This window comes from Protopterus annectens, chromosome 5.part0 (genome assembly GCF_019279795.1).
Source record: "Protopterus annectens isolate FY-2018-M chromosome 5.part0, PAN1.0, whole genome shotgun sequence".
Taxonomy (NCBI): Eukaryota; Metazoa; Chordata; order Ceratodontiformes; family Protopteridae; genus Protopterus; species Protopterus annectens.
In genome coordinates this window covers 135,779,847-135,807,043 of record NC_056735.1, presented here as the reverse complement: position 1 = coordinate 135,807,043, position 27,197 = coordinate 135,779,847, and the positions used below count along the sequence as shown (strand labels likewise).

Here is a 27,197-nt window from a genome sequence, read left to right as displayed (position 1 = left end):
AAGATAAAGGATTCATTAAATAACGCTTGTAAAAATGATTGATTCCATTCCAATATGATTTAATTTTATTACATTCATAAAAAATATGAATCCAGTCTGCTTTATTTGATTTTTCACACCTCCAGCAAAAAAAGACAGGGTATTTTAATGCCATGTAAAGTCCCGTGGTATTTCCATCCTTATACCAGTATAAGGAGCACTGTACTGTGCCACTCCTGTTCAGAAGGATGCATTTTTTTTGCAAAATTGGAAGGTAGCAACAGCCTTGCAGGATGAACATTATATAGTATGTTTGATTCCTCTAAAAAGAGCTATTTTATGTTTGTGATCATACAGAGTGACAGAGAAAACTGTATAACTTTCTCAAAGGTCATAAAAAAAACATAACATTTAACAAAAAAGGGTCATACAAAGCGACAGAGAAAATTTTCTCAAAGGTCATAAAAGTGTAAAAAGAAAAAAAAGTTATTTATTTCATAGCTGCAGTACAAATTACACATGATCAAACTGGTGTAGCTTTGACTCCACTGAGAGGGCACTGTGCTTTATGACAGGAGTGCATTATAGGTGTGCTGTGATTGTAATGTGCAACTTGCAAATTCTTCCTTTGTGTAAGCTATTTTACTTTCTCTGACAAAGATAGCACATTAACGGTCCGTTTTTGCTGTGTGTGCTTCATTACAAGTATTACAGCTCAGTAATCCGTAATATGAATGGGTAAATAGCCACAGACGATTGTTTTAGTAATCCCAGCATTTGTTGGACTTGTATATGCGTCTGAAATAGAGACTACTCTGGGTCTGATTTTTCCAGTCAGTGAGATGCCTCTCTGGGGGTCCATGGAAATCTTTGGCACTTTGTGATATAAAATCAGTCAGAACATTTGTCATTGGTTATTGATCCATGTAGTTTGGTGTAGGATTCCTTCCCAGTCATTTGTCAGATTTCATGTAAATTGTGCAGTGTGACATAAAAATGCTTTCTGATGTTACCTTATGATAACAGCAACTAAAGGTTTTCATTTAAAGTAGTAATAATGTTACATACTTTGCAGTAAGATTTCATCCGACTGATACAAGCTAGGTTTCTCTCCCAAAAAAGAGGTTTTTTTTTTGGGGGGGGTTATTAAATACCTTTTATGCTATTCCCTGGGGTATGCTGAAAAAGTCTGTGTTTTATACCATAAGTAAAAGTTAATACCTCTCAGTTCAAAATGGAGAAGTTAGTGAAAACATGGGGAGCATAGGATAATATAGAGTTCTATGAATGTCAGTATGGGGAGGGGGAGATGCAGTTCTACTAGAGCTTGGCTGTCGCATTCATCTACTAGCATAGACCATAATCCTTTTCCCTTACCTTCATCTTTTGTTTGTGTAAGTGTTATATGCAAAGTCTGAATAGAAAAGCTGATAGTGCACTACTACTTATCAAGTAAACAGTTCACTTTCTTACCAAAATTGGATCTCCCCCTTTCCTCAAAAATAAGACAAGTTTCAGTAGATTATGCGGTGTCTCTTCAATAGCTCGTATGTCCACAGATATATTCAAGTAGTGATGTAGCAGAGACTGCATTGTCTGTTGCAGATTTGCATATTGCACATTTTTCTAATGTGCAGTTGCTTGATTTTACAGATAATTTAGTGATTACATCCATACTCTAAAGAAATACAAATACATCATGAACTTATAACTATAATAGGTAATGAATGATGGCAGTGTCAATTAATGAGAGGCTACTAATAATGAGATTTTATCAGTTCAAAGCTGTTTTAGAATTCATATTTAAAAGATGACAGTTTATAAATTGTGAGTCTGAGTATAATGTGGTAGGGCATTATCCTCAAACATTATTTCAGGAATCCCAGCATTTATTTGTTGGCTTGCCTGTGTGTCTGAAGTAAAGGCATAATCAGATATTATACCTCCCAAAATGGAAATTATTTTCATCAGCCCATATGTTTAATCAGATAAATGAGTCTACTGGTTCTATTTTTATATCAAGTTTTTTTTTTTTTTGCTTTTGCATTTATTGCATGTTGTCATAACTGTGTGCTACTTTTCCTTTTTAAATGAATTGTTAAATGTTCAATTGTCACATTTTCCTCATCTCTTTTTATGCATTAATTTTACCTAGGTGGATGTGGCCCAGTGAAAAATTCCACAAGCATGTCTAGTCTCAGTGGAGCTACATCTATTTCTCAAGCACCTTCACTAGACAGTGATGGTTCTGATAGGTGAGAATCCTATTACAGTCTTTATGTAGTGATTAAATGGCTTGTTATTACTTAACAGTTATCTTCTCAGGGGCTTGCTTTGCTGAAGTTTTGTTTTTGAATGTGGCACAGTAGATTACCTTCTTTTTAGCTTAAAGCAAGTCTATCAGTGTAATTTCTTCACTGATTGTTTTTGATGCCAACTATAATTTAATGTGTAGTTTTCGTCCCTTTTTAGGAAGGTTATGGTACACTTCATTAAACTCATTTTTTGATATTTCTTATTATGCAAAATATCTGATGTCAAATGTAATGCAGGATTTTCATTTGCCATGCTGTAATTACAAAGTGTAGCTGTGTGGCAGTAAATTATTTAATACTATTCAAGACAAAATGCTACATTTAATGCACACTCTTTTCTTCCAGTTCTGGCTTATGGAGCCCAATAAGCAACCCTGGCAGTCCTGAGTTCTGTCCCCAAAATTCCTTCTCAGCTTTTGGTCCAAACCAGATAAACCTCACAGGAGGTAAGTTTTTAAGCCCTATGTAAAAATATTTTGCTGTCCTGAAATTGAAGCAAATGTATCTAATGATCTTGATTAGTGTTCAAGGAAATACAACACAGTTCTTTAACTCTTGATCTGTAGTGGCGAGAAGATGGAAAGTAATATCAGGTGCACCTTCTTCTGTAGGATGGGTTTGGGATTTGTAAAATACTCCTCCTGAGTTTGCCACCCCATAAGACCAAGCAGGACCTCTGTGCACTTACTTTCTCCTCCCTGCCTGTGTTGTTTTTTTTTCCTTCTACTGTTATATAATCACCTTCTTCACTGAAGAACTCATTTTGTCAAAAGTCAAGATTATCTGAAACTGCCTTCTTTTCTTATTTATTTATTTTATTTTATTTTACATTTGTTTACCGGGCTATTCTAACTGGATACATGTCCATTTTCAGTAGAGGCCCGGGGAGATAAGCTCCTAGGTAAGACAATGAATTTAACACAATTCTATCTACGGATATAGAAGACAAATAAATTCTATTTACAGTGCCAATTACAGGTTATCATAGTAAAAAATTAACAGTGTAGAATACAGGCATAACAAAGGATGCAGTTAAAATCCCAAAATTTACAGTGTAGAATACAGTCATAGCAAATGAAAGTAATATAGATTAGGTTTTCTAGAGATAGTTAGTAGAACTAATTTTATAAGGAAGAAGTTTCTTTAGATGAGTAGATGGGATGGGAAGATCAGAGTATTTAGTGACTCTTGAGCTAGTCAGGTTTAGAGCATGGGCATAACCAGTGAGTTTTGAGATGCACTTTCAGATTGTTTTTGAAACAGGAAAGTGAGGGAAGTGTGGAGAGTTTGTTTGGTAGGAGATTCCAGGCTTTTCCAACTATATTAGAAAAAAGTGAGTCACCAGCCGTGTTGTTTGTTTTAGTAGTGTGTGCTAGAAGTTTCTGAGAAGACCTTAAGGAATCTAGGTTTTTATAGGGAGTGATTAGTGTGGAAAGAATAGGTGTTTTGGAAGGTGTGTAAAGGGTTTTGTGAGCTATAGTTAGTTGATGGTATTTAATTAGATTTTGTAGTTCAAGCCATCCTAGCTGTTTTAAATTAAGGCAGTGATGGGTTCTAAATGGGTTACCTGTTGCAAATCTGGCGATGTTATTGTAGGACATTTCCAGTTTGCTGAGATTATTTTTAGATAGTTTAGTAAAAATAGGTGAGGCATATAGAAGAGGAGAGATTAGATGAGTGTGTGCTATTGTGGTTCGAGCTGAAGGTAGGAGAAATGATTTTATCCTATATAAAGAGCCTAGCTTTTTGTTGACAGTTTTTATAGTATTGTTTATATGGATATCAAAGTTTAGATTATTGTCAATGGTGACTCCTAATAGTTTGGTGGTAGGTTCAGGGGATATAATAGTTTTATTGGTAGAGTTAACTGAGAAATCCAATGGTGGCGATTTTCTAGTAGGAGAGAAAAGGAGGACTTTAGTCTTTTGGGGTTTAAGAGAAGGCATCTATGTGTGAACCATTGCTCAACTGTGTTAAAGACTTGCTGGGTAAGGTAGAGAAGTTCAGAAAAGGAGGGGGCTGAGGGATGGCAAGGTGAAGGTCATTGATGAAAATGGAAAAAAGTAGAGGTCCAAGGATGGATCCTTGGGGGACACCAAGGTTGACTGGCAAGTGAGTAGAGAGAGACTTGTGCCATAGTACGGCCTGTTGTCTTTTGTCAAGGTAAGACTGGAACCACTTTATGGAGGATGTATCAAGTGACAGGGATTTTAGTATTGTGATGAGAATTTGGTGATTTACCATGTCAAAAGCTTTAGACAGGTCAATAAATAGGGCAGAAGAAAGTTTGTTTAGATTGCGGTGTTTGTTGATACTATCTGTGAAGGAAAGAAGGGCAGTAGTGGTGCTATGTGAAGGTCTAAAACCATGCTGACAGTTGGCTAGTAAACTATTTTGTGTTAGATGGTGAAGTAGTTGTTTGTGAATGCATTTTTCCATGATCTTTGCCAGAGGTGAGAGCAGGGCAATGGGATGATAGTTGGAGAGTTCAGTGGATTGCCCACCTTTGTGGAGGGGGATAATATGGGAAATTTTCCATAAAGTAGGGATATAACTTTCGGTAATAGTTCTATTGATCAGGATAGGTATTGGAGCGGCTAGTTGTAGGAATTCAGCAGGTAGTTGGTCTGCTGAGGGAGAGCATGATTTCAATTTCTGAAGAAGGGTTAGTATATATGATGTTGGGATGGGTTGAAAGTGAAAAGGAGGGGGAGAGGTTGCTTTATTAGTAGGTAAAGTAAAGTTGTTAGGTGACAGCTGACTAGCTAGTGTTTGTATAGTGTCATTGAAAAAGGTATTAAAATCATTGGCTATATTTATTGGTGTTTTGTGTTCAGTGTTTTGAGGGTTAGGAGTGGTGGATTGACCTGGATGAAGTAGTTAGTTGATACTAGACCAAAATTTATTTGGCTTGTTTTGACTGGCTTGTTGGGATAGGAGGTAGTAGTTTTTTTTTGTCAGATATTATAGCTTTTTTAGTTTGGTTTCTTAGTTGTCTAAAGGTTTGTTGGTGTATAGGGTTTTGTGTTTTTCTCCATTTTGCCCAATGTTTGTTTCTAGCATTGATGTTTTGTTTGGTTTCTTTAGAGAGCCATGGAGCATGTTTGTTTTTAGCTCTAATTTGTCTGGTAGGGGCATGGTGGTTCAGGATGGCAAGGAAGTTGGAGTTAAAGTAACGAACGGCTTCATCTAAAGGTAGGTTTTGTAAGGGTGACCAGTTACATGCTATTAGTTCCATCTGGAAAAGTTCAGGGTTAAAGTTCTTTTTAGATCTGATGTTTTTAATGGATGTTGGAGAGGGAAAGTTGGTTTTATGTCTGATGATATAGGTAAGAGAGTGGTCACTTAAATCATCAGGGAGGGTTCCTGAGTCATAAGTTTGAGGATGATGGTTAATGAGAATCCAATCTAATAAGCTTGATTTCTTGTTGGATTTATTTATCCTGGTAGGGGAGGTAATGGTTTGGGAATACCCATATAGGTTTATATGGCTTGAGGGGAGGTTGCTGCAGAAGCAGGTCCAGTCAATATTTGTGTCACCTAGAATGATAGTTTCTTGAGGCAGGTTTTGGGATAGCCAGCAAAGTATATTTTCCATGGTTGCTATGTTATTACCAGGAGGTAGATATATACAAACGATATAGATGGATTTGGCATTGTTAATAAGAAGTTTGGAGATGAGAATTTCTGCATTGGAGTCTGGAGGTGGTTTGCAGTTATGAGTGGTTAATTGTAAGCTAGGTTTATATAGGATAGCAACTCCTCCACCTTTTTTGGAAGTTCGGTCTAGTCTTAGGATATTATATCCAGGTGGGACCAAGCTTCTTCTTCTGTATAACCCTGAAGTTGCACAAGGTTGCAGACAACATTTGAAACAGAACAGTGTCAACTTTTCAAGAATCAAATGATGGTTTGAGTTTACTTTTATAATGTGCTGTGTTAGAAATGTTGTAGTTTTCAGTTAGTGGTGTAGAATTCTGTTAAGTAAAGAGACCCTGAAGTATTGCTAGTAGGTTTAATAACTAAGATTAGAGAGTAGTTTGTGGTACTTATTTTGATTGTAGGTTTTCATAAGTAATTTGCTTTTGAAAGGCATATTATACCATATGCAGTTATAGTTTTCTTTGGTTAAAGAAAGAGTCCATAATTCTGATGTGTTGTGGAGTTTATAAGTACAATTTGTATTTGTTTTAACTAATTAGATTTTTGTGTGGCAGTGTAGAGCTTATATCATTCAGTTTTGATGTCTTTAGGTAATGAATTCTGTGCTGTGCTGCTAATCAGATTGACTATAGTGAGTCACCAGCATTATCAGTATATTTAGTCACTGGAAGTAGTTGTTTTTCTTAAAAAAAAAAAACAGGGCGGCCGTAGTGGTGCAGCGGTTAGCGTTGCCGCCTCACAGCAAGAGGTTCTCCAGTTCGATCCTCAGCTGGGGTGCCTTCTATGCGGAGTCTGCATGTCCTCCCTGTGGTCGCTTGGGTTTCTTCCGGGTACTCCGGTTTCCTCCCACATCCCAAAGATATGCTGTAGGTGGATTGGACACTCAAAATTGGCCCTAAGCGTGAGTTTGTCCATGTGTGTGCCTTCCGTGGAAGGTTGGGCGCCGGGCTGGCAACTCGACACCGTAAAACTCCACTGCCAATCATGAGCGGACAGGTGATCCGCTGTGGCGACCCCTAACTGGGAAAAGCTGAAAGAAGACGAAGGAAGTAGTTGTTTTTCTTGTGTCCTTTAGAGGTTGAGGAAGGCTATACATTTAGATAAGATGTTTTTTGTTGGACATTTGTTTGGGTTGTATACTTTTTTGTTAAGTAGCTTGCATGTCTGATGATTTTTGTATGCTTGTTCCTGTTCCAGATTTTTATGCAACTTTTTTGTAGGTTGATAGGGATTGCTGATGACTATAGAAGAGTGGGAAGAAGGTAGTGACATAGCAGTTGTATAACGTGCATAGCCAGTTAAGTATTTTGCTTAGTGTAGCATCCCAAGTTTCTTTGTTTTTTGATATTCACATAATTTATGTGAAAGTCACCTTTTAAGTATTGATCTACGATTACGCCAAGTAGTTTGGTGTGTGATACTTGATCAGTAGTGGAGGTATTTTTTTGCAGTGCTACTGAATGAATTTACATATGTTTGTAATAAAGCTAACATTAACATTATGATTCATTTAGGTATTTTCAGTGTAGTGAAGGACTTGCTAAGTCATGGGTTGTAGTTATTCACTTTTGTTTTTTTTTTGTTTTTCCCCAGCCCACTGCAGATATCAGGTGCCACCAGCTCCTCCTCTTGTTCACCAGGTTTACCATACATGCCTTAGCCTTCCCTTGGCTCAACTTGAACCATGTCCAGAGAAAATCTAAGAAACTGATGCAGTGTCATACTGCTACCCAGTAGTGTGCCCTAACTCCCATATCTCTCAGCAACCTTGCCAGCTCTGCTGTTGCTGCCTTCAGGAGGTGTATGTGCATTTCTGCACATGTGCAACCCCACCCCCAACTAAGTGGCTCACAAGTTATGCAGCACAGATCTTTTCAAGCTTGTATGCTGCTTGTGACAGTGAGCTTAGGGTTCCTTCCTTCCCTACCCCCAAGATGTGTGAGTTGACATTGACTGCTCACTCCTTCTTTCCAAGTCCCCTGCCAGTGTCTGTGTCACTAATTCATCACAGGACATCTGGGGTGCATTAATGGCTTTACCTGTCTGCACCATAGGTCAAAGTTGTTCAGTTGTTTTGCCTGCACATGACGACAGTGGAATAATCTGCATATTGGACTAAATGTGAGTTTAAGCATTTGTAAATATCATTGATGTATATATTGAATAGTAATATATAATGTGTGTGTGTGTGTGTGTGTGTGTAGGCAGTAGGGCACAAGAGGGAGTGCATAAAACTGATGTTCCCACATGCCCAGTGATATGAGGCACAAACCCTCAGCATACAGCAATATCAGTACCTTGCACACCCACAAGTACCTTTGTAGTGCACTTATAAAATTGGCATCTGTAATATATATAATATAATATTTTCCAGTTTGATAACCAGGGAGGTCCACTGGGCCCAAAAGGCCCATTTTCAGTGGAGGCCCAGGGAGAAAAGCTCCATAATAAAAACAATTACAGAAATGAAAACAAGTAAAAATAAAAACAATTACAGAAATTAAAACAAGCAAGCATACATTTGTACAAATTATTCATAGAATAATGCAAAAGAACACATATGTATGAAATATGTGAATAGTATCATTTTTACAGTCACATTCAGAGAGCAATTTGCATGTAGAGCCATTTGCTCAGAGTAGAGATGGGGAGTATTGAAATAGTAAGTACACTGGGGAGAAAAATTCAATATACATTTGAAGTAGAGGGGGGAGCTGTAGAAATAGTAGAAAGTAGAGGCGTTTGAAGGTGTTGAAACTGCTCCCCCACCCCCCTCATTTCCTGCCTTGTCTTTCAGCTGATATAATTTAGCTAGTGCTGTGTCTCCTTTTAATTAACAACCTGTATTCAAACTGGAACCTTAGTTTGAGAGACAGCCTTACAGAACTATCTTCAAGTTATAGAGCTGAGTATATTTTCTGTGTTATTCTGTATTATAGAGCTAAATTGTCTGCTTGATATCTGTGTCTTACTGCTCTGCAAATCTATAGAAAACAGTATATATATTTTTTTATAATTTGCACATTCCTTACATCTGTGTTGAAATTGCTCCCCCACCCCCCCCCTCCCTATTCTTGGTCGTAGTTTAAATTTGGTGGCTTTTGCAGTGCCCGCCCCACTGTAGATTTGATCTAAGACACTCCCCCAGGACATCTCTTTACCGCATTCTACCTAATAAACCCTTTCTGCACTTAGTCCTTTTTAATTTAATTACATTTTTTCAAACTGTGTGTGGACTAATATTGCTACATATTCAAGTGTGCCAGCTTGCACTGCATGAGAATTGTATTTACTACTGCTTTTGCTACTTTTCTAAAAAAAAAAAAAAAAAAAAAATCTTCTCCTTTTACTGTACTTGTGTTTCTTCCTACTTTATTTTGCTTTTGCGTCATCTTAAACGTTCTCAATTGTATTTATTACTGCTTGGTGTAACTCATTCTAAGCCTTTTAGTTTAAACACTTGGGCTTCAGACCAGTTGTTTTACATTGAGAGGGTTTGTGGTCTGCACTGTAGTGGGAACTGCTGATTGAGCGCTCACTGTCTGTTATTCTAAAAGTATATTAATTCTGGTTTAAGCACTTGGGCTTTCAGGCCAGTTATTTTATATTAAGAGGGTTTCGTGGTCTGCACTCTTGTGGGAGGAGAGGCTGGACTCTGCCCTTCTGAGCTGGGAATTTCTGGTTGAAGGCTTATAGTGCATGCATATCTGAATTTTTTCTTACTGAAATTGGTACACCGTGTTTGCTGTAGCATAGACTAGATCCAGGCCTGCTGAATCTAGCTTTGTTTGTATAACTTGAGCACTAATCCAGGCATTATTTAAAGTATTCAGTTGTATTTATTACTGCTTGGTAGTAACTTGGTTAAAGTGTAGCTATCATTCTAAGTCTTTTGGATTAAGCACTTGGGCTTCAGACCAGTTGTTCTACATTAGGAAGGTTTGTGGCATGCACTGTGGTGGCAGGACAGGTAGCTTTCATCCTTCTAAGTTGGGAACTGCTGATTGAGAGCTCAGTGTCTGTTATTCTTAAAGTGTATTAGCTCTGGTTTAAAGCACTTGGGCTTCAGGCCAGTTATTTTACATTAAGAAGGTTCGTGGTCTGCACTCTTGTGGGAGGAGAGGCTGGACTCTGCCCTTCTGAGCTGGGAATTTCTGGTTAGAGGTTTATAGTGCCTGAATATTTGAACTGTATCTTACTGAAATTGGTACACCTTGTTTGCTGTAGCATAGACTAGATCCAGGCCTGCTGAATCTAGCTTTGTTTTGTATGCTTGTTATTCCCCTGGAACGCTAATTCCACCTAAAACGCGGCTTCTCAGCGCTTCTGTGGATCCCTAGTGATATCTGCATTGCTTACTGTACTTATTTCCTTGCTTCGCTTGAAAGAAAGTTACTGTTTGTCGCTTTTGCATTTAAGTTACCTGTAACACATTGCACTTGTTACCTGGCACTTGCTCACTAAAGCAATTATAAGTCGGCACTAAAAATTAAAAGCACTACACCCTCGCTCCCCATTGGCCCTTGTTTTCAATTATAAAGGAATTCCCAATATTATTCTAGCATGTCCAAAGGTCAGTTGTCAATCTCCTCTCGGTCCAGCTGGTGAATATGGGAATCTTGAGGCAATGTTACAACTGCCTCATGTACACAGACAACCCTCTCCTCCTCCCAACAAATTCCAACACATGTGAGAGATGCAACCATATAGCCAAACTGGAGGCTAAGCTCTCTCAACTCAGTACTGGCATAACCAGTCAGGAGGAGAAGGAAACCGCACTCACTACAATTCCAGTCTCACATAGACCTACCACGACAGCAAACCAAACACATAATCACACAAAAACATACCGGAGGCTCTAAATAAAGATCTGCCTAAGCAGCAGAGACCTCCAAAGCAGACACCCAAGCAACCGCTACCCCAAAACAAAACACGTGCAACACATATCTCACAAAGCCAGTGTGCCGAACAGTCACAGCCCTTAAGGCTAAACAACACACCTGATACACTTGTAATAGGTGACTCTATCGTCAGGCACACTGACGTCCCACTCACCAGGCTGAACAAGGAGAAGGTCACGGTGAGCAGCCTGTCTGGCGCTAGGATCCGCCACATAACACAAGCACTCAGGTCACTCCAAGGCAAGTACAAATATGACTCAGTCATTGTCCATGCTGGTGTGAATGACCTGAGACGTACCTCCCTGGACTACATGAAAAGAGACATACACATAGAGGAGCTCTCTGAGCATGTAGCCCAGGCTGGTATGACCCTGACCTTGAGTAGCATCTTACCCTCACCAAGAATGATGCCACAATATGAAGACAAGATGATCAATTTCAACAATTGGCTTAAGTATTGGTGTCATTCAAAGGGGATCCAATGCCTGTCAGCTTGGGATGATATGCACGACAAGCCACGATGCTTTGCTAGGGACGGCTTGCACCTGTCACCCCTGGGCTTTCGGATATTGGCAAAGGCTCTTGCTACCCCCATAGTGCCTTTTTTAGGCAAGGCTCAAAAGACAAACCCACCTCCATAGGTATCACAAGGGATAAGAAACTAAGAGTAATGCTACTCAACGCTAGAAGTCTAAACCTCAAGATGCACTCGAAACTCTCCTTAGCATGGAGAACATCGATATCTGTGCAGTAACAGAAACCTGGTTCAGGACTCCCGAGAGCACCCCAGCACTACCAGGTTATACCTCATACCATGCTTTTTGGCCCCAAAACTTGGACCGAACCACAAAAGGAGGGGGAGTATCGATATTCATCAAAGATACCCACACCTCTAGGTTGGTGGCAAAGCACGAAGCATCAGAGACTATCCATGTGCAACTAACAGTGTGTAAAACCGCCTTCCAGTTTATAGCCTGCTACAGACCACCCTCCCAAACCCAGGAACCCCACTCGGCCTTCCTGAGAACACTGGAAAATATGAAGGTCTCTCCGAACACCATTATATTGGGCGACTTCAACTACCCAAACATAGATTGGGAGCATTACTCTAGCTCCAACACCCTTGCCCAAAGGTTCCTAGAATTCATAAACTCAAATGCTATGGAACAACTTGTTACCACTCCCACAAGAGGGGAAAATGTACTGGACCTGATCATCACCAACAAGGGGACTCTATGCTCCAGACCAGAAGTGTATCCCTCACTGGTAAGATCAGACCATAAACTGATCTCACTGGATATTCACATCCCGACCCCACCCCCTGCCCAGAAAACCACAGTGAAAAACTTCTCTAAAGCAAATTTCACACTCCTCAAAACCGAGGTGGAATCCTTCAAAGCCCCCGGGCCTGTGGAAAATACGACCCAGACCGCAGAATCCTTTATAAATGCATTCTATGAACACCTTCAGGAATGCATGGATCATGCAATCCCAAATAAACCCAAGACCCAATCCTCCAAAGGCAGACGACCTGTCTGGTGGACCCCAGCCATAAACAAAGTATACAATAGAAGGAGGAAGCTACTACATGATAGAGTAAAATCCCAAAAAGGGAAGGCATCTCTGATCAGTATTAGCAAAAAACTAAGGGCACTCATAAAATCGTCAAAGGCCAGCTTCGAGAGAAAAATTGCACAGGACACTAAAGATAATCACAAGGCTTTCTTTAGTTATGTTAGGAACCTGCGTGGGAATTCCCAGATATGCTCAGAATTAGTCCAAAATGACAAAAAATACACTGATCCCACAGACATTGCCAACATCCTAGCTGACAGGTTCAGCAAACTCCCCACCAAAAGGGCAAATATCTATCCCAGCAGAGTGCTGCCCCCCCGACATCTCAGATGCTCAGGTGGGAGCCGCCCTCTCCAAAGCAAAAAACACAGCATCAATGGGACCAGACGGTGTCCCAGGCTGCGTCCTACATGAACTCCAAGAAGAGCTAAACCCAAACATAAAACTACTGTTCAATCTCACCCTTACTACAGGATATGTACCTAAAGAGTGGCGTACAGCAACAGTGGTCCCTCTCCACAAAGGAGGTGCCTCAACGGACCCTGGAAACTATCACCCCATAAGCCTGACTAGCTTGGTCTGAAAAGCTATGGAAAGGATCATCATGGACCTCATAAATAAAGATATTGGGGACCTACAGACACTGGATCCTACCCAGTTTGGCTTTGTTAAGGGCAGATCCTGCCTCTTAAACTTGGTTGACTTCTTTGAAACAGTCACCAAGGCCATTGACGAAGGGAAGGTGGTCCACACAGCCTATCTGGACCTCGCAAAAGCCTTCGATACAATACCCCACTCAGGCATTATAGATAAGCTCACCAGCTTAAATATAAACCCCTATGTCACTAGATGGGTTGCAAACTGGCTCAAGGACAGAACCCACATGGTTAGAATTGCTGGAGCCATGTCAGACTCCAAACCAGTTACTAGTGGCGTCCCACAAGGCTCAGTCCTGGGACTTCTCTTGTTTGGTATATATTTCTCGGAGGTACAGGCCAACACGGAAGGACTGTGGCTGACCAAGTTCGCAGATGACTGCAAAGTGGGCGCCATAATCGACTCTCCAGCCGACACAAGCATCCTCCAAAAGGGCCTCATAGAAACAGACAACTGGTGCCAGAGCCATGGCCTCAAGCTAAACGCCAAAAAGTGTATAGTCATCCCCTTTGGCAAAAACAAAGTGCCCACCAATTACCACATAGGTGGTAATCCATTAAGTACAGAAGAAGTCATTAGGGACCTGGGGACCCAAGTTGATAGCATTCTCTCATTTGACAACCACGTGGCCAAAGTGGTTAGAAAAACATTTTATATAGCCCACCTAATCATGAAGGGATTCACATCTAGATTAGGGGAGGTCATCGTGCCTCTTTACTCATCCCTCATCAGGCCCATAATCGAGTACAATGCCCCTTTTGGGATGTACCTTACCAAACACCTGCAGCAACTGGAAAGACCCCAAAAGTACCTCACCAAGAGGATCAAAGGGCTCAAACAGATGCCATATGCTGCCCGGTTAAAGAAACTCCAGCTCTACTCAGTGGCATACCGCCTGCTCAGAGGTGACCTGTGCCTGACGTATAAGGCCATGTCCAACCCGGAATTAAGGGACATGCTGCACCTCAAAAATCCAAATCCCATCGAGCTACGCCGAGAGACTTGAACCTCAGCACTGAAATAAATAGGACATGCTGGAGGGACAGATTCATAACCCAGAGGCTCCCTTCACTATGGAATAAAATCCCAGTCCAGGTTAGGCAGAGTCCCTCATTGACTCTCTTCAAGAGGAATCTTGATGAGTGGATGGGAGATCATAGGTTTACCCCGGGTATCACTTCTGTGTCACTGTTAGACAGAGGCACAGTATACTAACCTCGAAAAAGGGCATAGCAAAATTAATTTAAAATGGGTGGCGAAAGCCAAACATACTCTGGCTAGGCTTATAAATGCCCTAGGGCAGATAGCCTAGTATGAACCTATGAACCTATGAACATGTCTAGGAGACATAAGAAGGATTTAGCTCGGAAGGGTACAATTACATTTCCAGTTTTGGGAGAGGTGGGAGTAGACTAGGGATTTAAAATGTTCAGAGTTTGTAGTGATTCTAAGCAGGGGTGGGAGAGAGTTCCATTTTTTGACCAGTGAGTAGGAAAGGAGAAATTGGCCAGGGGGTCGTTTAGGTTTATTAATTTTCCCAGTTTGCATTTTTTTTTAGTGGTATGACAATTATGTTTTCTATTTTAAATAGAAAATATTTCCTCCTATTTTAACTAAATTATTATTCTGCAGCTTTCTAACTCTGTGGAATTTTGGTAAAAAAAAATTTTAACACAGTCATTTTAGAGAGCATTTTTTTCAAACTATAATGTGAAACTTGTGTCATTGTACAATTACATTTATTTGCAAAGGTCATATTGCATTTGTTTCTACAAATCACATCTTGGATTAAAATTACATACATTTTGTTTTATAGTTTTAGTGTGTTGAAAATTTTAAGCCTAAATGTCATGTTTTAGAAGAGTTATGGGCATTTGTTGACAGTAGTGTTAAAATAAAAGCCTGACGTGTGTTGTAAGTTGTAACTTTTTAACTTTGGAGCTTTGGTGTGACATTTTTACAGTAGTCATTTTGGGGACTTGTCATACTGCTATGTACTGTTGCACAATTCCATTTGTAAATGTTTCTCAGTCATTTTTGTAAGTCCTGATTTGAATTTAGTTTGCACAAGTTCAGTCATAGTTCAGGTAGTAGTGGTAGTTCATACGTGGTATGTTGAATATTTGAGCTCAGAATATTTTTTTGCAGTTATGGGCTTTTGTTGAAAATAATGCCAAAGTGGCATTTTACTTTCTAGTGGTGTTTTCCTTAGGTTCATAGGTAGTTACTTCTGATGTCCAGTCGACTATTGAGGAGCCTAGCCTCAACTTCCCAACCACACTGTCTGGTTAAATGGCAATAGGCAAATGAAGTCTGAAGAAGTCAAAACACGGGACCACATGAAGCAGTTCATAGGTTCATAGGTTCATAGGTTCATACTAGGCTATCTGCCCGAGGGCATTTACAAGCCTAGCCCATAGTTTTGTGGCTTACGCCACCCCTTTAGTATGGGGAACTATACCCATTATTTTGCTGTGCCTCTGTCGAGCAGTGACACTGAGGTAATCCCTGGGGTATATCTGCGATCTCCCATCCATTGGTCAAGATTTCTCTTGAACAAGGCCAGCGAGGTGCTCTGCCTCACATATACCGGGATTTTATTCCACAGCATAGGGAGTCTTTGGGTGATGAATCTATCCCTCCAGCACGTCCTATTAATAGCCGTGTCGAGGTTTAAGTCTCCCGCCCTTGTGGCTCTGACGGATCTAGACTTTTTGAGGTGCAGCATATTCATCAAATCTGGGTTTGACATGGCCTTGTATGTTAGGCAAAGGTCACCTCTGAGCAAGCGGTAAACAACTGAATAGAGCTGGAGTTCTTTCAGTCGGGCAGCATAGGACAGATGTTTGAGACCCTTTATCCTTTTGGTGAGGAACTTTTGTGGCCTCTCCAGCTGCTGCAAGTGTCGGGTCAGATACATTCCGAATGGGGCATTGTACTCAATCATTGGTCTGATGAGTGATGAGTATAGGGAGACTATGACCTCCCCTGATCTAGATGAGAATCCCTTCATGATAAGGTGGGCAATGTAGAAGGTCTTCCTAACTACTTTAGCTACATGGGTGTCGAATGACAGACTACTATCAACCTGGGTCCCCAGGTCCCTGATAACTTCTTCTGTGCTCAGTGGATTGCCACCTATTTGGTAGCTAGGGGTAACCTTGTTTTTCCCGAAGGGTATGACTATGCATTTTTTGGCATTTAACTTTAGGCCATGGCTCTGGCACCAGTTATCCGTTTCTGTGAGACCCTTCTGAAAGGATATCTGTGTCAGATGTGTTTTCTACTATGGCGCCCAGTTTGCAGTCATCTGCAAACTTTGTCAGCCATAACCCTCCTGTGTTTGCTTGTACTGGAAAAGTAGATGCCAAACAAGAGTGGGCCCAGGACTGAGCCCTGTGGTACACCACTTGTGACAGGCTTTGAGTCTGACATGGCGCCAGCAACTCTGACCCTGTGGGTTCTGTCACTCAGCCAGTTTGCAACCCATCTTGTGATGTATGGGTTAACATTTAAGCTGATGAGTTTTTCAATGATACCCGAGTGGGGTATTGTATCGAAGGCCTTCGCCAGATCGAGGTAGGCTGTATGGACTGCCTTTCCTCATCAATGGCTTTGGTGACTGTTTCAAAAGTCAACCAAGTTTAGAAGGCATGATCTGCCTTTGACAAAGCCAAACTGGGATGGATCCAAAGTCTGCAAATTCCCTATGGCTTTATTTATGAGGTCCATTATGATCCTCTCCATGGCTTTGCAGATAAGGCTTGTCAAGCTAATGGGCCGGTAATTTCCAGGGTCGGTGGAGGCACCGCCTTTATGAAGTGGGACCACAGTTGCAGTGCGCCACTCCTGGAGTGCGTATCCAGAGGTAAGACTATGATTAAACAGCTGTCCTAGCTGTGGGTTTAATTCTCGTTGAGTTCGTGGAGCACACAGCCGGGGACACCATCAGGTCCCATGGATGCTGTGTTTTTGCTTTGGAGAGAGCAGTTCTCACTTGGGCGTTGGAGATGTTTGGGGGCTGCAATCGCTGGTATAGATATCTCTCCTTTTGGGGAGAAGTTTGCACTGAACCTGTCAGCCAGTATGTTGGCAATGTCTGTAGGATCAGTAATCTTCACATCATTTTGAACTAGTTCTGAGCATATCTGGGAGTTTCCTCCCAGGTTTCTAACATAGCTAAAGAAGGCCTTATGATTGTCTTTTGAGTCTTTAGCTATTTTTCTCTCAAAATTTGCTTTGGATGATTTTATGAGAGCTCTTAATTTTTTACTTATAGTGATCAAGGGTGTCTTACCTTTTAAGGATTTTGCTCTATCTTGTAGTAGCTTCCTCCTTTTGTTGTAGAGTTTGTTTATGGCTGGGGTCCACCAGACTGGATGCTTGCCTTTGGTACAAAGAGTCTTTGTTTTGCTTGGGATTGCCTTATCCATGAAGTCCTGCAGGTGCTGGTAGAAGGCATTTGTAAGTGATTCAGTGGCTTGAGTACTGTTTTCCGCCGGCTCGGGGGCCTTAAAGGAGACCACACTAGTCTTTAGAAGTGTGAAGTCGGCTTTCGAGAAGTTCTTTACTGTGGTCTTTTTTATTTCAGGTGGGGGTGGGATGAGGACCTCCAGCGAGCATTAGCAGCTTTAGCAGCTTTTACTTTAAACATGCTTGTTGTGCAAACCGGAGGTAATGCTGAGCTCCAGATAAGCACTTCTGGTAGTTTTATCAAATATTGTGGTTTCAAACACTTTGTTTAATTAATAATGCATTTGTGCCTTTTGTTTGATTAATAATGCGTTTTGTGCTTCTTGTTTGATTATTAATGTGTTTTATGCCTTACAAATACTCTGTTTAATTTTTTTTTTTTGCAAAATCATCTGGGCAGGGTTTGGTTACCTGAAGTTCGTTTCTGGCCCTTTTTGATCGTTTGAGCACTGTATCACCCAACCTGCTCAATATACCATCACTGTCAACTCTGTATCTCGTGGCTTGAAGAATTGCACTGTCAATCCCGGTTCCGACATAAAACAGGCGAACAGTTGTGGGTTCAGTTCAAGCAACTTTATTACACACAAACACATCAGGACTGAGGCTTAGTAACTGAAACTTATAAACAGACTGGCTACCACACTCATAAACAGACTTACTACCACACTCGTACATGTGCCTACATCTGGTAATGCTTCTTTAAGTTACACACACACGTTGTGCTCTACACATATTTTTTATGTGCTAGTATTAAGTTAATAGGTTTTAGGTGGATATTGGACAGGTATTTGTTTTTTTTTTTTTTTGTTTGAGGGCTTTTAGTAAACCAAAATGTTTTGTAAGATGTGACATAGGTTCAAATGGATATGACAAAAAAACAACTGCATAAAAGATCAAACTGCCAGGCAGTATATGCATGTAATACAAAAGCTGGAACTAGGCACTTAAAAAAGCTGTTACACATAAAAGGTGGAAATAACTTTTTAACACAGTGATGCTTTTTGTAATGTCTTTAAATGTCAGTGGTCTCACAGATAAATACAAACAAGAAAGAGTAGTGAACTGTATTAAAAAATGTGGTGTGTGAATAGCTGTGCTACAGGAGACACACTTGGAAAGAAGAGAATGTGAATTTGATAAAGGTTTTCAGGAGGATTATTCAGTGAAATACCCTGGACAAAAGAAAAGAGTACTTATATTAATTCCAAGAGGGGCTTCAGTAATAATAGAAGAGGATAAAAAATATAATGGTAGATTTGTAGTATTAAGGGGCTACTGGCAAGGGAGGAGGATTATGCATTTCACTTACAACTGCTATAATGGAGCTTAAGAAAATTCTGGAAGAAATAATCTTTCAACAAGGTGTATTATTTGTACATGGGGACTGGGATTTAACAGTGAAGATGTGTTTGGTGGGCCCAGAAGGGAAAATATAACAAAGGAGGGTAGATTTTTGAAGAAATGTATGAAAATATTTGGCATAGAAGATGCAAATTCAGTGCTAGGTGTTCGGAGTGAATTTACATATTCCCCAAGATACAAAAACTGGGCTAGAGTAGACAAAATTTACATTTCACATGAACATGTGCATTTAATTGAAAGTCTTGATACATACCCAAATAACTGTTTCAGATCATGCAGCAATAATAACTAAAATAAAAACACAAGGTAATGAAATAAAATAAGACACTGGCACTTTCCCGTCTATCTTTTGAAAAGAGAGGAATTTAAGGAATGGGAAGAGGAAATTATTACAGAACCATTAGTGAAGATGGAAAATTCTTCTGAAAATATAGTTAGGGAGTGGGATAAAATTAATGTGGATAGGGTGAAAAGAGAGAAAGACAGAGAGAGAGAGAGAGAGAGAGATGGTTAAGAAGTAGCAAGAGCTATTTGGAGGGTCTGACAAATGTTAAAGTAGTACCGAATGGGGGAATCTCACAGAACAAGAGGAGCAACTGCAGAATGTTAAACAGAAAGTAAGGGATTACCTCGAGTATGCATGACTGTAGAAAGATTGCTGTTAAGTAACTGTTTTTGTAGTAATAACTCTAGAGCACAGAAACTTAGCACAATGACTTAAGTAATAGAAAGTAGAATGGGTGTTCACCAAGCTTAGGGAGCCTACAACAAGGAAGATAAGAGATCCTGTAGAGCAGTGGCACACAACGTCCAGCCCGGGGGCCAAATCTGGCCCTCCACGCAACGCCATCCTGCCCCAGACAGTAACTAAAAAATTTTAAGGAAAAGTGAAAAAATACTATGCTTTACTCCATTCATGCAAAGTTTCCAGCACATGCTTACTTAACCTAATTGACTGCAGTTGCACACACCTCTAAATTTAGCCGTGGAAGTAACTATTCTTTCTTGTTTATAACTTATACTCTGTAAACAGTAGTAACTTTCTGCAAGAGTTTGTAATAAGTCATGGCTGCAAGCCAGAATAAAGTTAAATGCAAAGTTGATGTAGAAAACAGGCAATTTCATGACTGCTGTCTTAAGTAAAAATGCCAGTCATCTATACCTGTTGTTAACTCGTAATGACTTACTATGTTTTGAGGTGGCCCGCAGATGCATTAAGAATTTGTGTAGTGGCCCTTCCCACGAAAAGGTTGTGCACCACTGCTGTAGAGGTATTAGAAATATTTCAGAAATTTTATGAAAGTCTGTATAAAGCAGAGAAATATGGATATCAAGAAAAGGTACAAATGGAATTGTATATGGAAGAATTAAATATGCCAAGGTCAGAGGCAGATGAGGCTCAATTACTAACAGGGTAGGACGAGATGAGATAAAAATGGTGATTTATAACCAATCCACAGGAAAGTCCCCAGGAAAAGATGGCATTCCTGTGTAAGTTTGGAAGCTAGGAGGGAAAAAGTGATAATCTGGAAGGTTTTGTTTAACTGTATTTTCAGAGAAGTACCAACATCCTGGAAGAAAGTGGCAGTAGCTGTAATACCTAAAGAAGATACATACCCTTCAGGTTCAGCTTCATACAGGCCCATTTCAGTACTAAACCATGGTTATAAAGTGTGTCTATAATGGTAAAAGCAATTCCAAAATTGATAGATATGAACCAGTGTGGTTTTGTGGAAGGGAGGCAAACATTTGACAACATTAACAGAACATTGATGATTCAGAGGGAACCAGAATTAAGAAAATACCACTGTTGGTGGTGGGTCTTGATGCAAAGTAAGCATTTGACAGAGTAAGCTGGGACTTTATGAGCAGGTCATTGGAGGCATTTGTATTCCCTGATAAAATTATAAGGTTGATTAGGAGGATATATGAGGGATCAGAGGTGAAAATTAAAGTGGGTGGGTTCTTCTCTGATAATTTTTACCTGAGCAGAGGAGCCAGTCAGGTGGGTCATCTTTGCCAGTGGTTCTAAATATAATGCAAATAACAAAGAAAATAAGGGACTTAGAAATTCAAGAATATAATTGGTATGGTAGTCAAGAAAAGCTGGCTCTATTTGCAGATATTATTTCATACCTAATGAAACCAGAAAATAATATTTCAGTGTTGTGGAATATTTTGAGACAGATTCAAAACTTTTTGGGATGAAAAATGAATGCAGCTAAAACAAAGCCAATAGCGGTCAGTTATGTACCCACACCTGAATTGTTCAACAATAACCATATTTTTGGGGACATGATAAAATGAAGTACTTAGAGGTATGGATTAAAAATGATTCCGGTGTGGCAGCTAAGATTGTGTGAAGAAACTAAGCAAAGGATAATGCAACAACTGAGATACTGGAAGCTCTGTTATATGGATATGGATAGTAAGATATAAGTCGTTAAAATGTTTTTAGTCCCTTTAGACTTGTACACAGGTCAGGCATATTTTTTCAACCAGAGGAGAAGTTGTGGATAGTCGTTAATAAACAGCTGAAGGATTTTATCTGGGAGGGGAAGACAAGAAGAGTCAAGTGGGATAAGCTTGTTCTTCCATTAGAACAAGATGGATTGGGATTACCAGATTAGGAGCATTTTAGAGCAACACAGTAAAGGCTCCTATACATAGCACAAGCAGAAAACTATAATTCAGAGTGGGAAGAGATGATGAAACGGGGGGGGGGGGCTCAAGAAACATGGAGAGACCGGGATTTTGGATGCAGATCTTTAAGGAGAATAACAATAGTTATACAGAATATTGTATTCATAAAGTAGTAGAAAGTATTGTAAGAACTAAGCCAACATGAGAATGGAGAAAGGAGATTCTGCCAATAGGAATGATCGCAATTAGGGATACAGACAATAAGCAAGAGAGGGCTGAAATTTATTGGAGAAAATTAGCAAAAGAACCAACGTATTGGGAGCAAGTAACTAGAGAGAAGAAGGTAATAAAATGGGAAAAGGTCAGGAATATTTTTGGACTGCAAGTTAGAGATTCCCTTTCCTATCAAGGATTGATATCAGAGTATTGACAAAGAGAAATAAATAGGGGGGTCCTAAATAAACGGCCAGCACTGGTAGAGTTTTTAGTACAATCTAGAACAGAAGCTGCTGTTAAAAAAGAATTAATTAGTAGAGCATATAAAATATTGCATGATAACTATAAGAATCAATCAGAGGAGGTTTGGGAAAAGAGATTGGATAAGCAATTCACAAATAATGTGGATATATATATGTCTTCCAAATATGCAACAGAATCCAGAAAATCATAAAAATCACAGTAGTCCACATTGCAATAAAGGCTGTCTTCCTAAATCCAAAAAGGTTCACCACGACCACTTCCAAACGTCAAAAAAGTACCACAAAACTCTTTTATTGAACAAATACATATAGGTTTAGCGCTTTCATCTCCACACTGGAGACCTCATCAGTTCTGATGAGGTCTCCAGTGTGGAGATGAAAGCGCTAAACCTATATGTATTTGTTCAATAAAAGAGTTTTGTGATACTTTTTTGACGTTTGGAAGTGGTCGTGGTGAACCTTTTTGGATTTAGGAACACAGCCTTTATTTCAATGTGGACTACCGTGATTTTTATGGTTTACTAATAATCTAGAAAATGTTGGATTTTTTGCTTTGAAATGTTTAGGTAGGTATTTTTTTTCTACCCCCAAGTAGACTCCAGAGAATTTTTCCTCAGGTAGACAGCAAATGTTGGAGATGTGATAGGGAAGAAAGAGGCAATTGGGAACATATTTTCTGGGAGTATAATGAATTGGCAGACTTTAAAGATTCCCCTCAGACTACTCCAAGGTACTGGGAAAGCGAATTGGTATATCTAGGGAAATGATTTTTCAGAGCTTTGACACAGAATCAGCACTACCTAGACGTAGTAAGGCCTTGCTGAGTCTAATTATGGTGGCTGCCAAAAAAAGCACTTATTAGAAAATGGAAATCTAAGTCTAAACCAACTGTACTAGAATTGGTGAATATAGTAACAGACATAAAACAACTGAAATTAGGATCTTTAGAAAAGGGAAGGCTCAAATTACATAGAAAATGGTGGGACTTATGTGAACAATGCATACAGGAGAGAAATTAGGTTTAAAAGAAGGCAGGATTTAAATAGGCTATGTAATGTTTGACTGACAGTGATTGGGTATATTATAAGTTATGTACAATGTTTGCAACTGAAATTGTCAATATGGTTTGTGATGTATGCTACTTACAACTAAGATTATGCCAGTATGGTTTCTTTTCATTTAAAAGTGTGATTGCCTGTGTCATAACTGATAATTTAATAAACATGTTTCTTGTTTAAAAAAACAGACCCACCAGGAACAGAGGTAAAACATTCTGCTTCCCTCTGGATCATCATTCTATTAATGTTGTCAAATGTTTGCCTCGCCTTCACAAAACCACATTTATCCATATCCATCAATTTTGACATCACCTTTGTCATTCTTTTAGCTGTTATAGACATAAGCACTTTGTAATCATGATTTAAATGGGAAAAAAGGTATATATGAAACTGGTTCTGATGGGTCTTTATTGTCTTTAGTTATTGCAGCCACCAGAGCTTTTTTCCAGGATGTTAGTGCCTCCCTTCTTTTAAAATACTGTTAAAAACCCTTCCAGGCCTTTATCACTTTCTTCCATCCTAGCTTCCATAACTCTCCCAGAATGCCATCTATTCCTGAAGACTTTCCTGCAGGTTGGTTATACTTCACCATTTGTAACTCCCCTCCTCCTGCCTTAAGTGTTGAACCTCATCTACCTCTAACCTGGCATAAATATTTCAATTCGTGCTTTTCTTCTTTTCCCCCTTTTATGCTTTATACAAATTTTCATAAAATTTCCAAAGTATCTCTAATACTACTACATGATCTCTGGTTATTTTTATTGCTGTAGCCTCCCTAAGTTTGGCAACAGCCCTTTCTACATTCTGTTGCCTGTCATTGTGCCAAAGACTTTGTGTTGTGGAGTTATTTTAGAAGAACAGTTGCTTAAAAGCAATCTTTCTAAGGTCATGCACGCTATCCAGGTGCACCCTTATTTTCTTTTTAGCACTCTACAGTCACTCCTCTTGTTTTTGTGAGATTCCATTGTTCTGAAATACTTTAACATATGTCAGTTCCTCTAAATAGTTCTTGTTACTTTTTAACTAGATCTCTTCTATTTCTACCCTATTTTTAAACTACACTTTCATGTTGTCCCACTAACTAGCTATAACTTCTGGAGTGCTTTCTATCTTCCTCAGTTACTCCCAAATAATTTCCACTGCTCATTCCTTAAATTCGTCTTTTTTTAACAGGTAGGTGGGAACAAACTCTGCCTGATCATGTTAAAGTAAAGCTTCTAGATGCTCCCTTACAGCAGGATGTTCTTTTTGGAGTTAAAGCAGAAGAAGTCTTAAAGAAAATGGAGGATAAGGCAAAATCTATGTAGACAGTCAAAGATTTCCTACAGGTACAGCCCCCTCGCTTCAGCAGAAATTGGCCAACAAAAAATTGGTCCTTTTCAGCCACTGACAGACCACAGAGGGGTAAATGCAGACGTCCAAAAGGCAGAGGACAACCACAAGCCCAGTACAAACCTCGACAATGGGGCACTGCAGCACAGAAGGGAGGAGAAGACAGGTCCCAAACTACCAGAAGGCAAACTCAGTGACTTGCACCTCATCTGGCCAAGCAACACTCTCTTGGCAGCCCCCTTGGGAGGAAAACTCGCTCTTTTTTCAGACAACTGGCACATTGTCACAAAGGACAAATGGGTCCTAGACATAATTTCATGAGGATACAGATTCCATTTTCACACCTTGTCAATTAAAAGAGGAATGCCAAACCTGCCACAAAATCAATGGGCAGAGGCACAAAGACAAATTACAGCTCTCATGGACATGAGAGCCATTCAACTGGTACCTACTCGAGAGCAAGGCCAAGGATTTTACTCAAGACTCTTTCTAGTGCCCAGAAAGGACAATGCCTGGAGACCAATTTTGGACCTTTCAATTCTAAACACCTTCTTACAAGTACCCAAATTCAAGATGCTAACACTACAGCAGCTTCTTCCCATGTTGGGCAAGAAAGCATGGCTAGTAAAGTTGGACCTCAAGGAGAGGTATACCTGCATGTCCCTATCAGACAAAGTTGCAGAAGATACCTCCATTTCATTGCAGGTTCAACCCATTACCAATTCTCTGCACTGCCCTTTGGCTTATCTACTGCGCCCAGGGTCTTCACAAAATGCCTGGCACCAGTAATTGCATACTGCAGACAAAGAGGAATTCAAATATACCCTTACCTGGACGACTGCCTCATACAAGCAGAAAGCAAGGACATCCTCTTACAACATCTGGCTTTTGTAAAACATCTTCTAAGTTGCCTGGGGTGCACAGTAAATGAAAAGAAATCAAAACTAGTACCCTCACAAAATATGACATTCCTGGGTGCCAGCTTGAATACAACGGCCCAGAAGGCTTATCTGACGCCAGACAAACAACTACAACTGACTCAATATTTCAAAACAGTGGCAACAAAGACCCAACTACCTGCAAGAAAAATTCTGCAGGCCTTGGGCTTCATGGCATCTTGCATACTACTAATGCCATTTGCAAAGCTGCATATGAGGAAATTACAGTGGTACCTAAAATGTGTATGGTCTCAACACAGCCACAGCTTGGACACAATAATATCTCTCATTCCCTGCCTACAACAAGAATTTATATGGTGGTCACTGGCATGTCACCATAACAAGGGTCAGCCTTTCACCTTGCCCCAGCCAGGCAAACTATCACAACAGATGCATCGGACTACGCCTGGGGGGGCACACATGGCAGGACAGTGCGTTCAAGGCGTATGGACTGCAGATCAAAGTAATCTGCACGTCAATCAGAAAGAGATGCTAGCTGTACAGAATGCTCTGACAGCCTTCAAGAATCTATTACATCCAGGACAACTTACAATAAGGATGGACAACACCACAGTAATGTGGTACATAAACAAACAAGGGGGTACACACTCAAACCCTCTATGCAGGCAAGCAATGACCTTGTGGAACACAGCTCTGGCTTACCAAGTTCAGTTACAAGCTCAATTCCTGCCAGGACAAAAGAACACATTGGCAGACGACCTCAGCAGAAACATCATGGATCCCCACGAGTGGAAACTGGATCCACAAGTATTTGCAATGATAACTCAAAAATGGGGCCTTCCAGACATAGACCTGTTTGCCAGTCCTCAAAACTATCAACTAACAAAATTTTGTACAAGGACACTTCACCATCAAGCTTGGAAAGTGGGCGCACTCTCATTCAGTTGGAAAAACCTGACAGAATATGCCTTCCCTCCATTGCCTCTCCTCACAAAGGTGCTTCTGAAAGTCAGAAAGGAGAGACCACGACTGATACTCATAGCCCCAGACTGGCCACGCCAGCACTAGTACCCACTATTGAGGAATATGGCCTAGGGCCCACCTTGGATCTTACCACAAATTGCCCATTTGCTCACACAGCAAAACAATCAGGTTCTTCACAGCCAGCTAAAAACCTTAAATCTGGCTGCATGGCAAATCACCTAAACATCCAGTCAGTTCCTCTTTCCCAAGCAGTTATGGATGTTATTCTGGAAGCTAGGAGGCCCAGCACCAGGAAGGCCTATTCGGACAAATGGAAAAGGTTTTGTGCCTGGAACCAAGCTAAAGGCCAAAACACACTTCAGGCTCACATGCCTATGATTCTGCAGTATTTAACTGAGATGTTGCACAAAGGACTTTCTTTTTCTTCCATTAAAATCCATGCATCAGCTATTTCAGCCCACTACAACACAGAACCACCCTTATTTTCGCATCCACTTCTAAGGCAGTTCCTCAGAGGGGCAAAAAACATTAGGCCCCCCAGGAGAGCACCTACACCAACATGGGACCTAAATTTTGTTCTGGAAAAACTTATGCTACCTCCCTTTGAACCAGCTTTCTCTGCAGAACTACAGTTCCTATCATGGAAGACTGCCCTGTTGTTAGCAATAACTTCAGCTAGAAGAGTCTCAGAGCTGCAGGCACTAATGGCAGTGGAACCTTTCCTCATTTTCCATCAAGACAGAGTTTCTCTACGAACTAATCCTTCCTTCATGTCAAAGGTGGTTTCCAGTGTGTCTTTAAATCATACCATTCACTTACCCACCTTCTTCCCAAACCCACAGAACAAAGGAGAAAGACTCCTGCATTCCTTGGA

The 27,197-nt window shown here is 40.2% G+C and overlaps 1 protein-coding gene across 2 annotated transcripts in view; it reads left to right on the top strand.

The window, feature by feature from the left end:
• Nucleotides 1–27,197, top strand: part of TMEM131 (transmembrane protein 131) — a 3,850,119-nt gene that overhangs the window by 3,720,946 nt on the left and 101,976 nt on the right. For both annotated transcript variants that reach the window (XM_044072169.1, XM_044072168.1), the window contains exons 38-39: nucleotides 2,135–2,234; nucleotides 2,640–2,740. In XM_044072169.1, coding sequence (XP_043928104.1) covers nucleotides 2,135–2,234; nucleotides 2,640–2,740 — 201 coding nt within the window. The remainder of the gene's footprint in view (nucleotides 1–2,134; nucleotides 2,235–2,639; nucleotides 2,741–27,197) is intronic.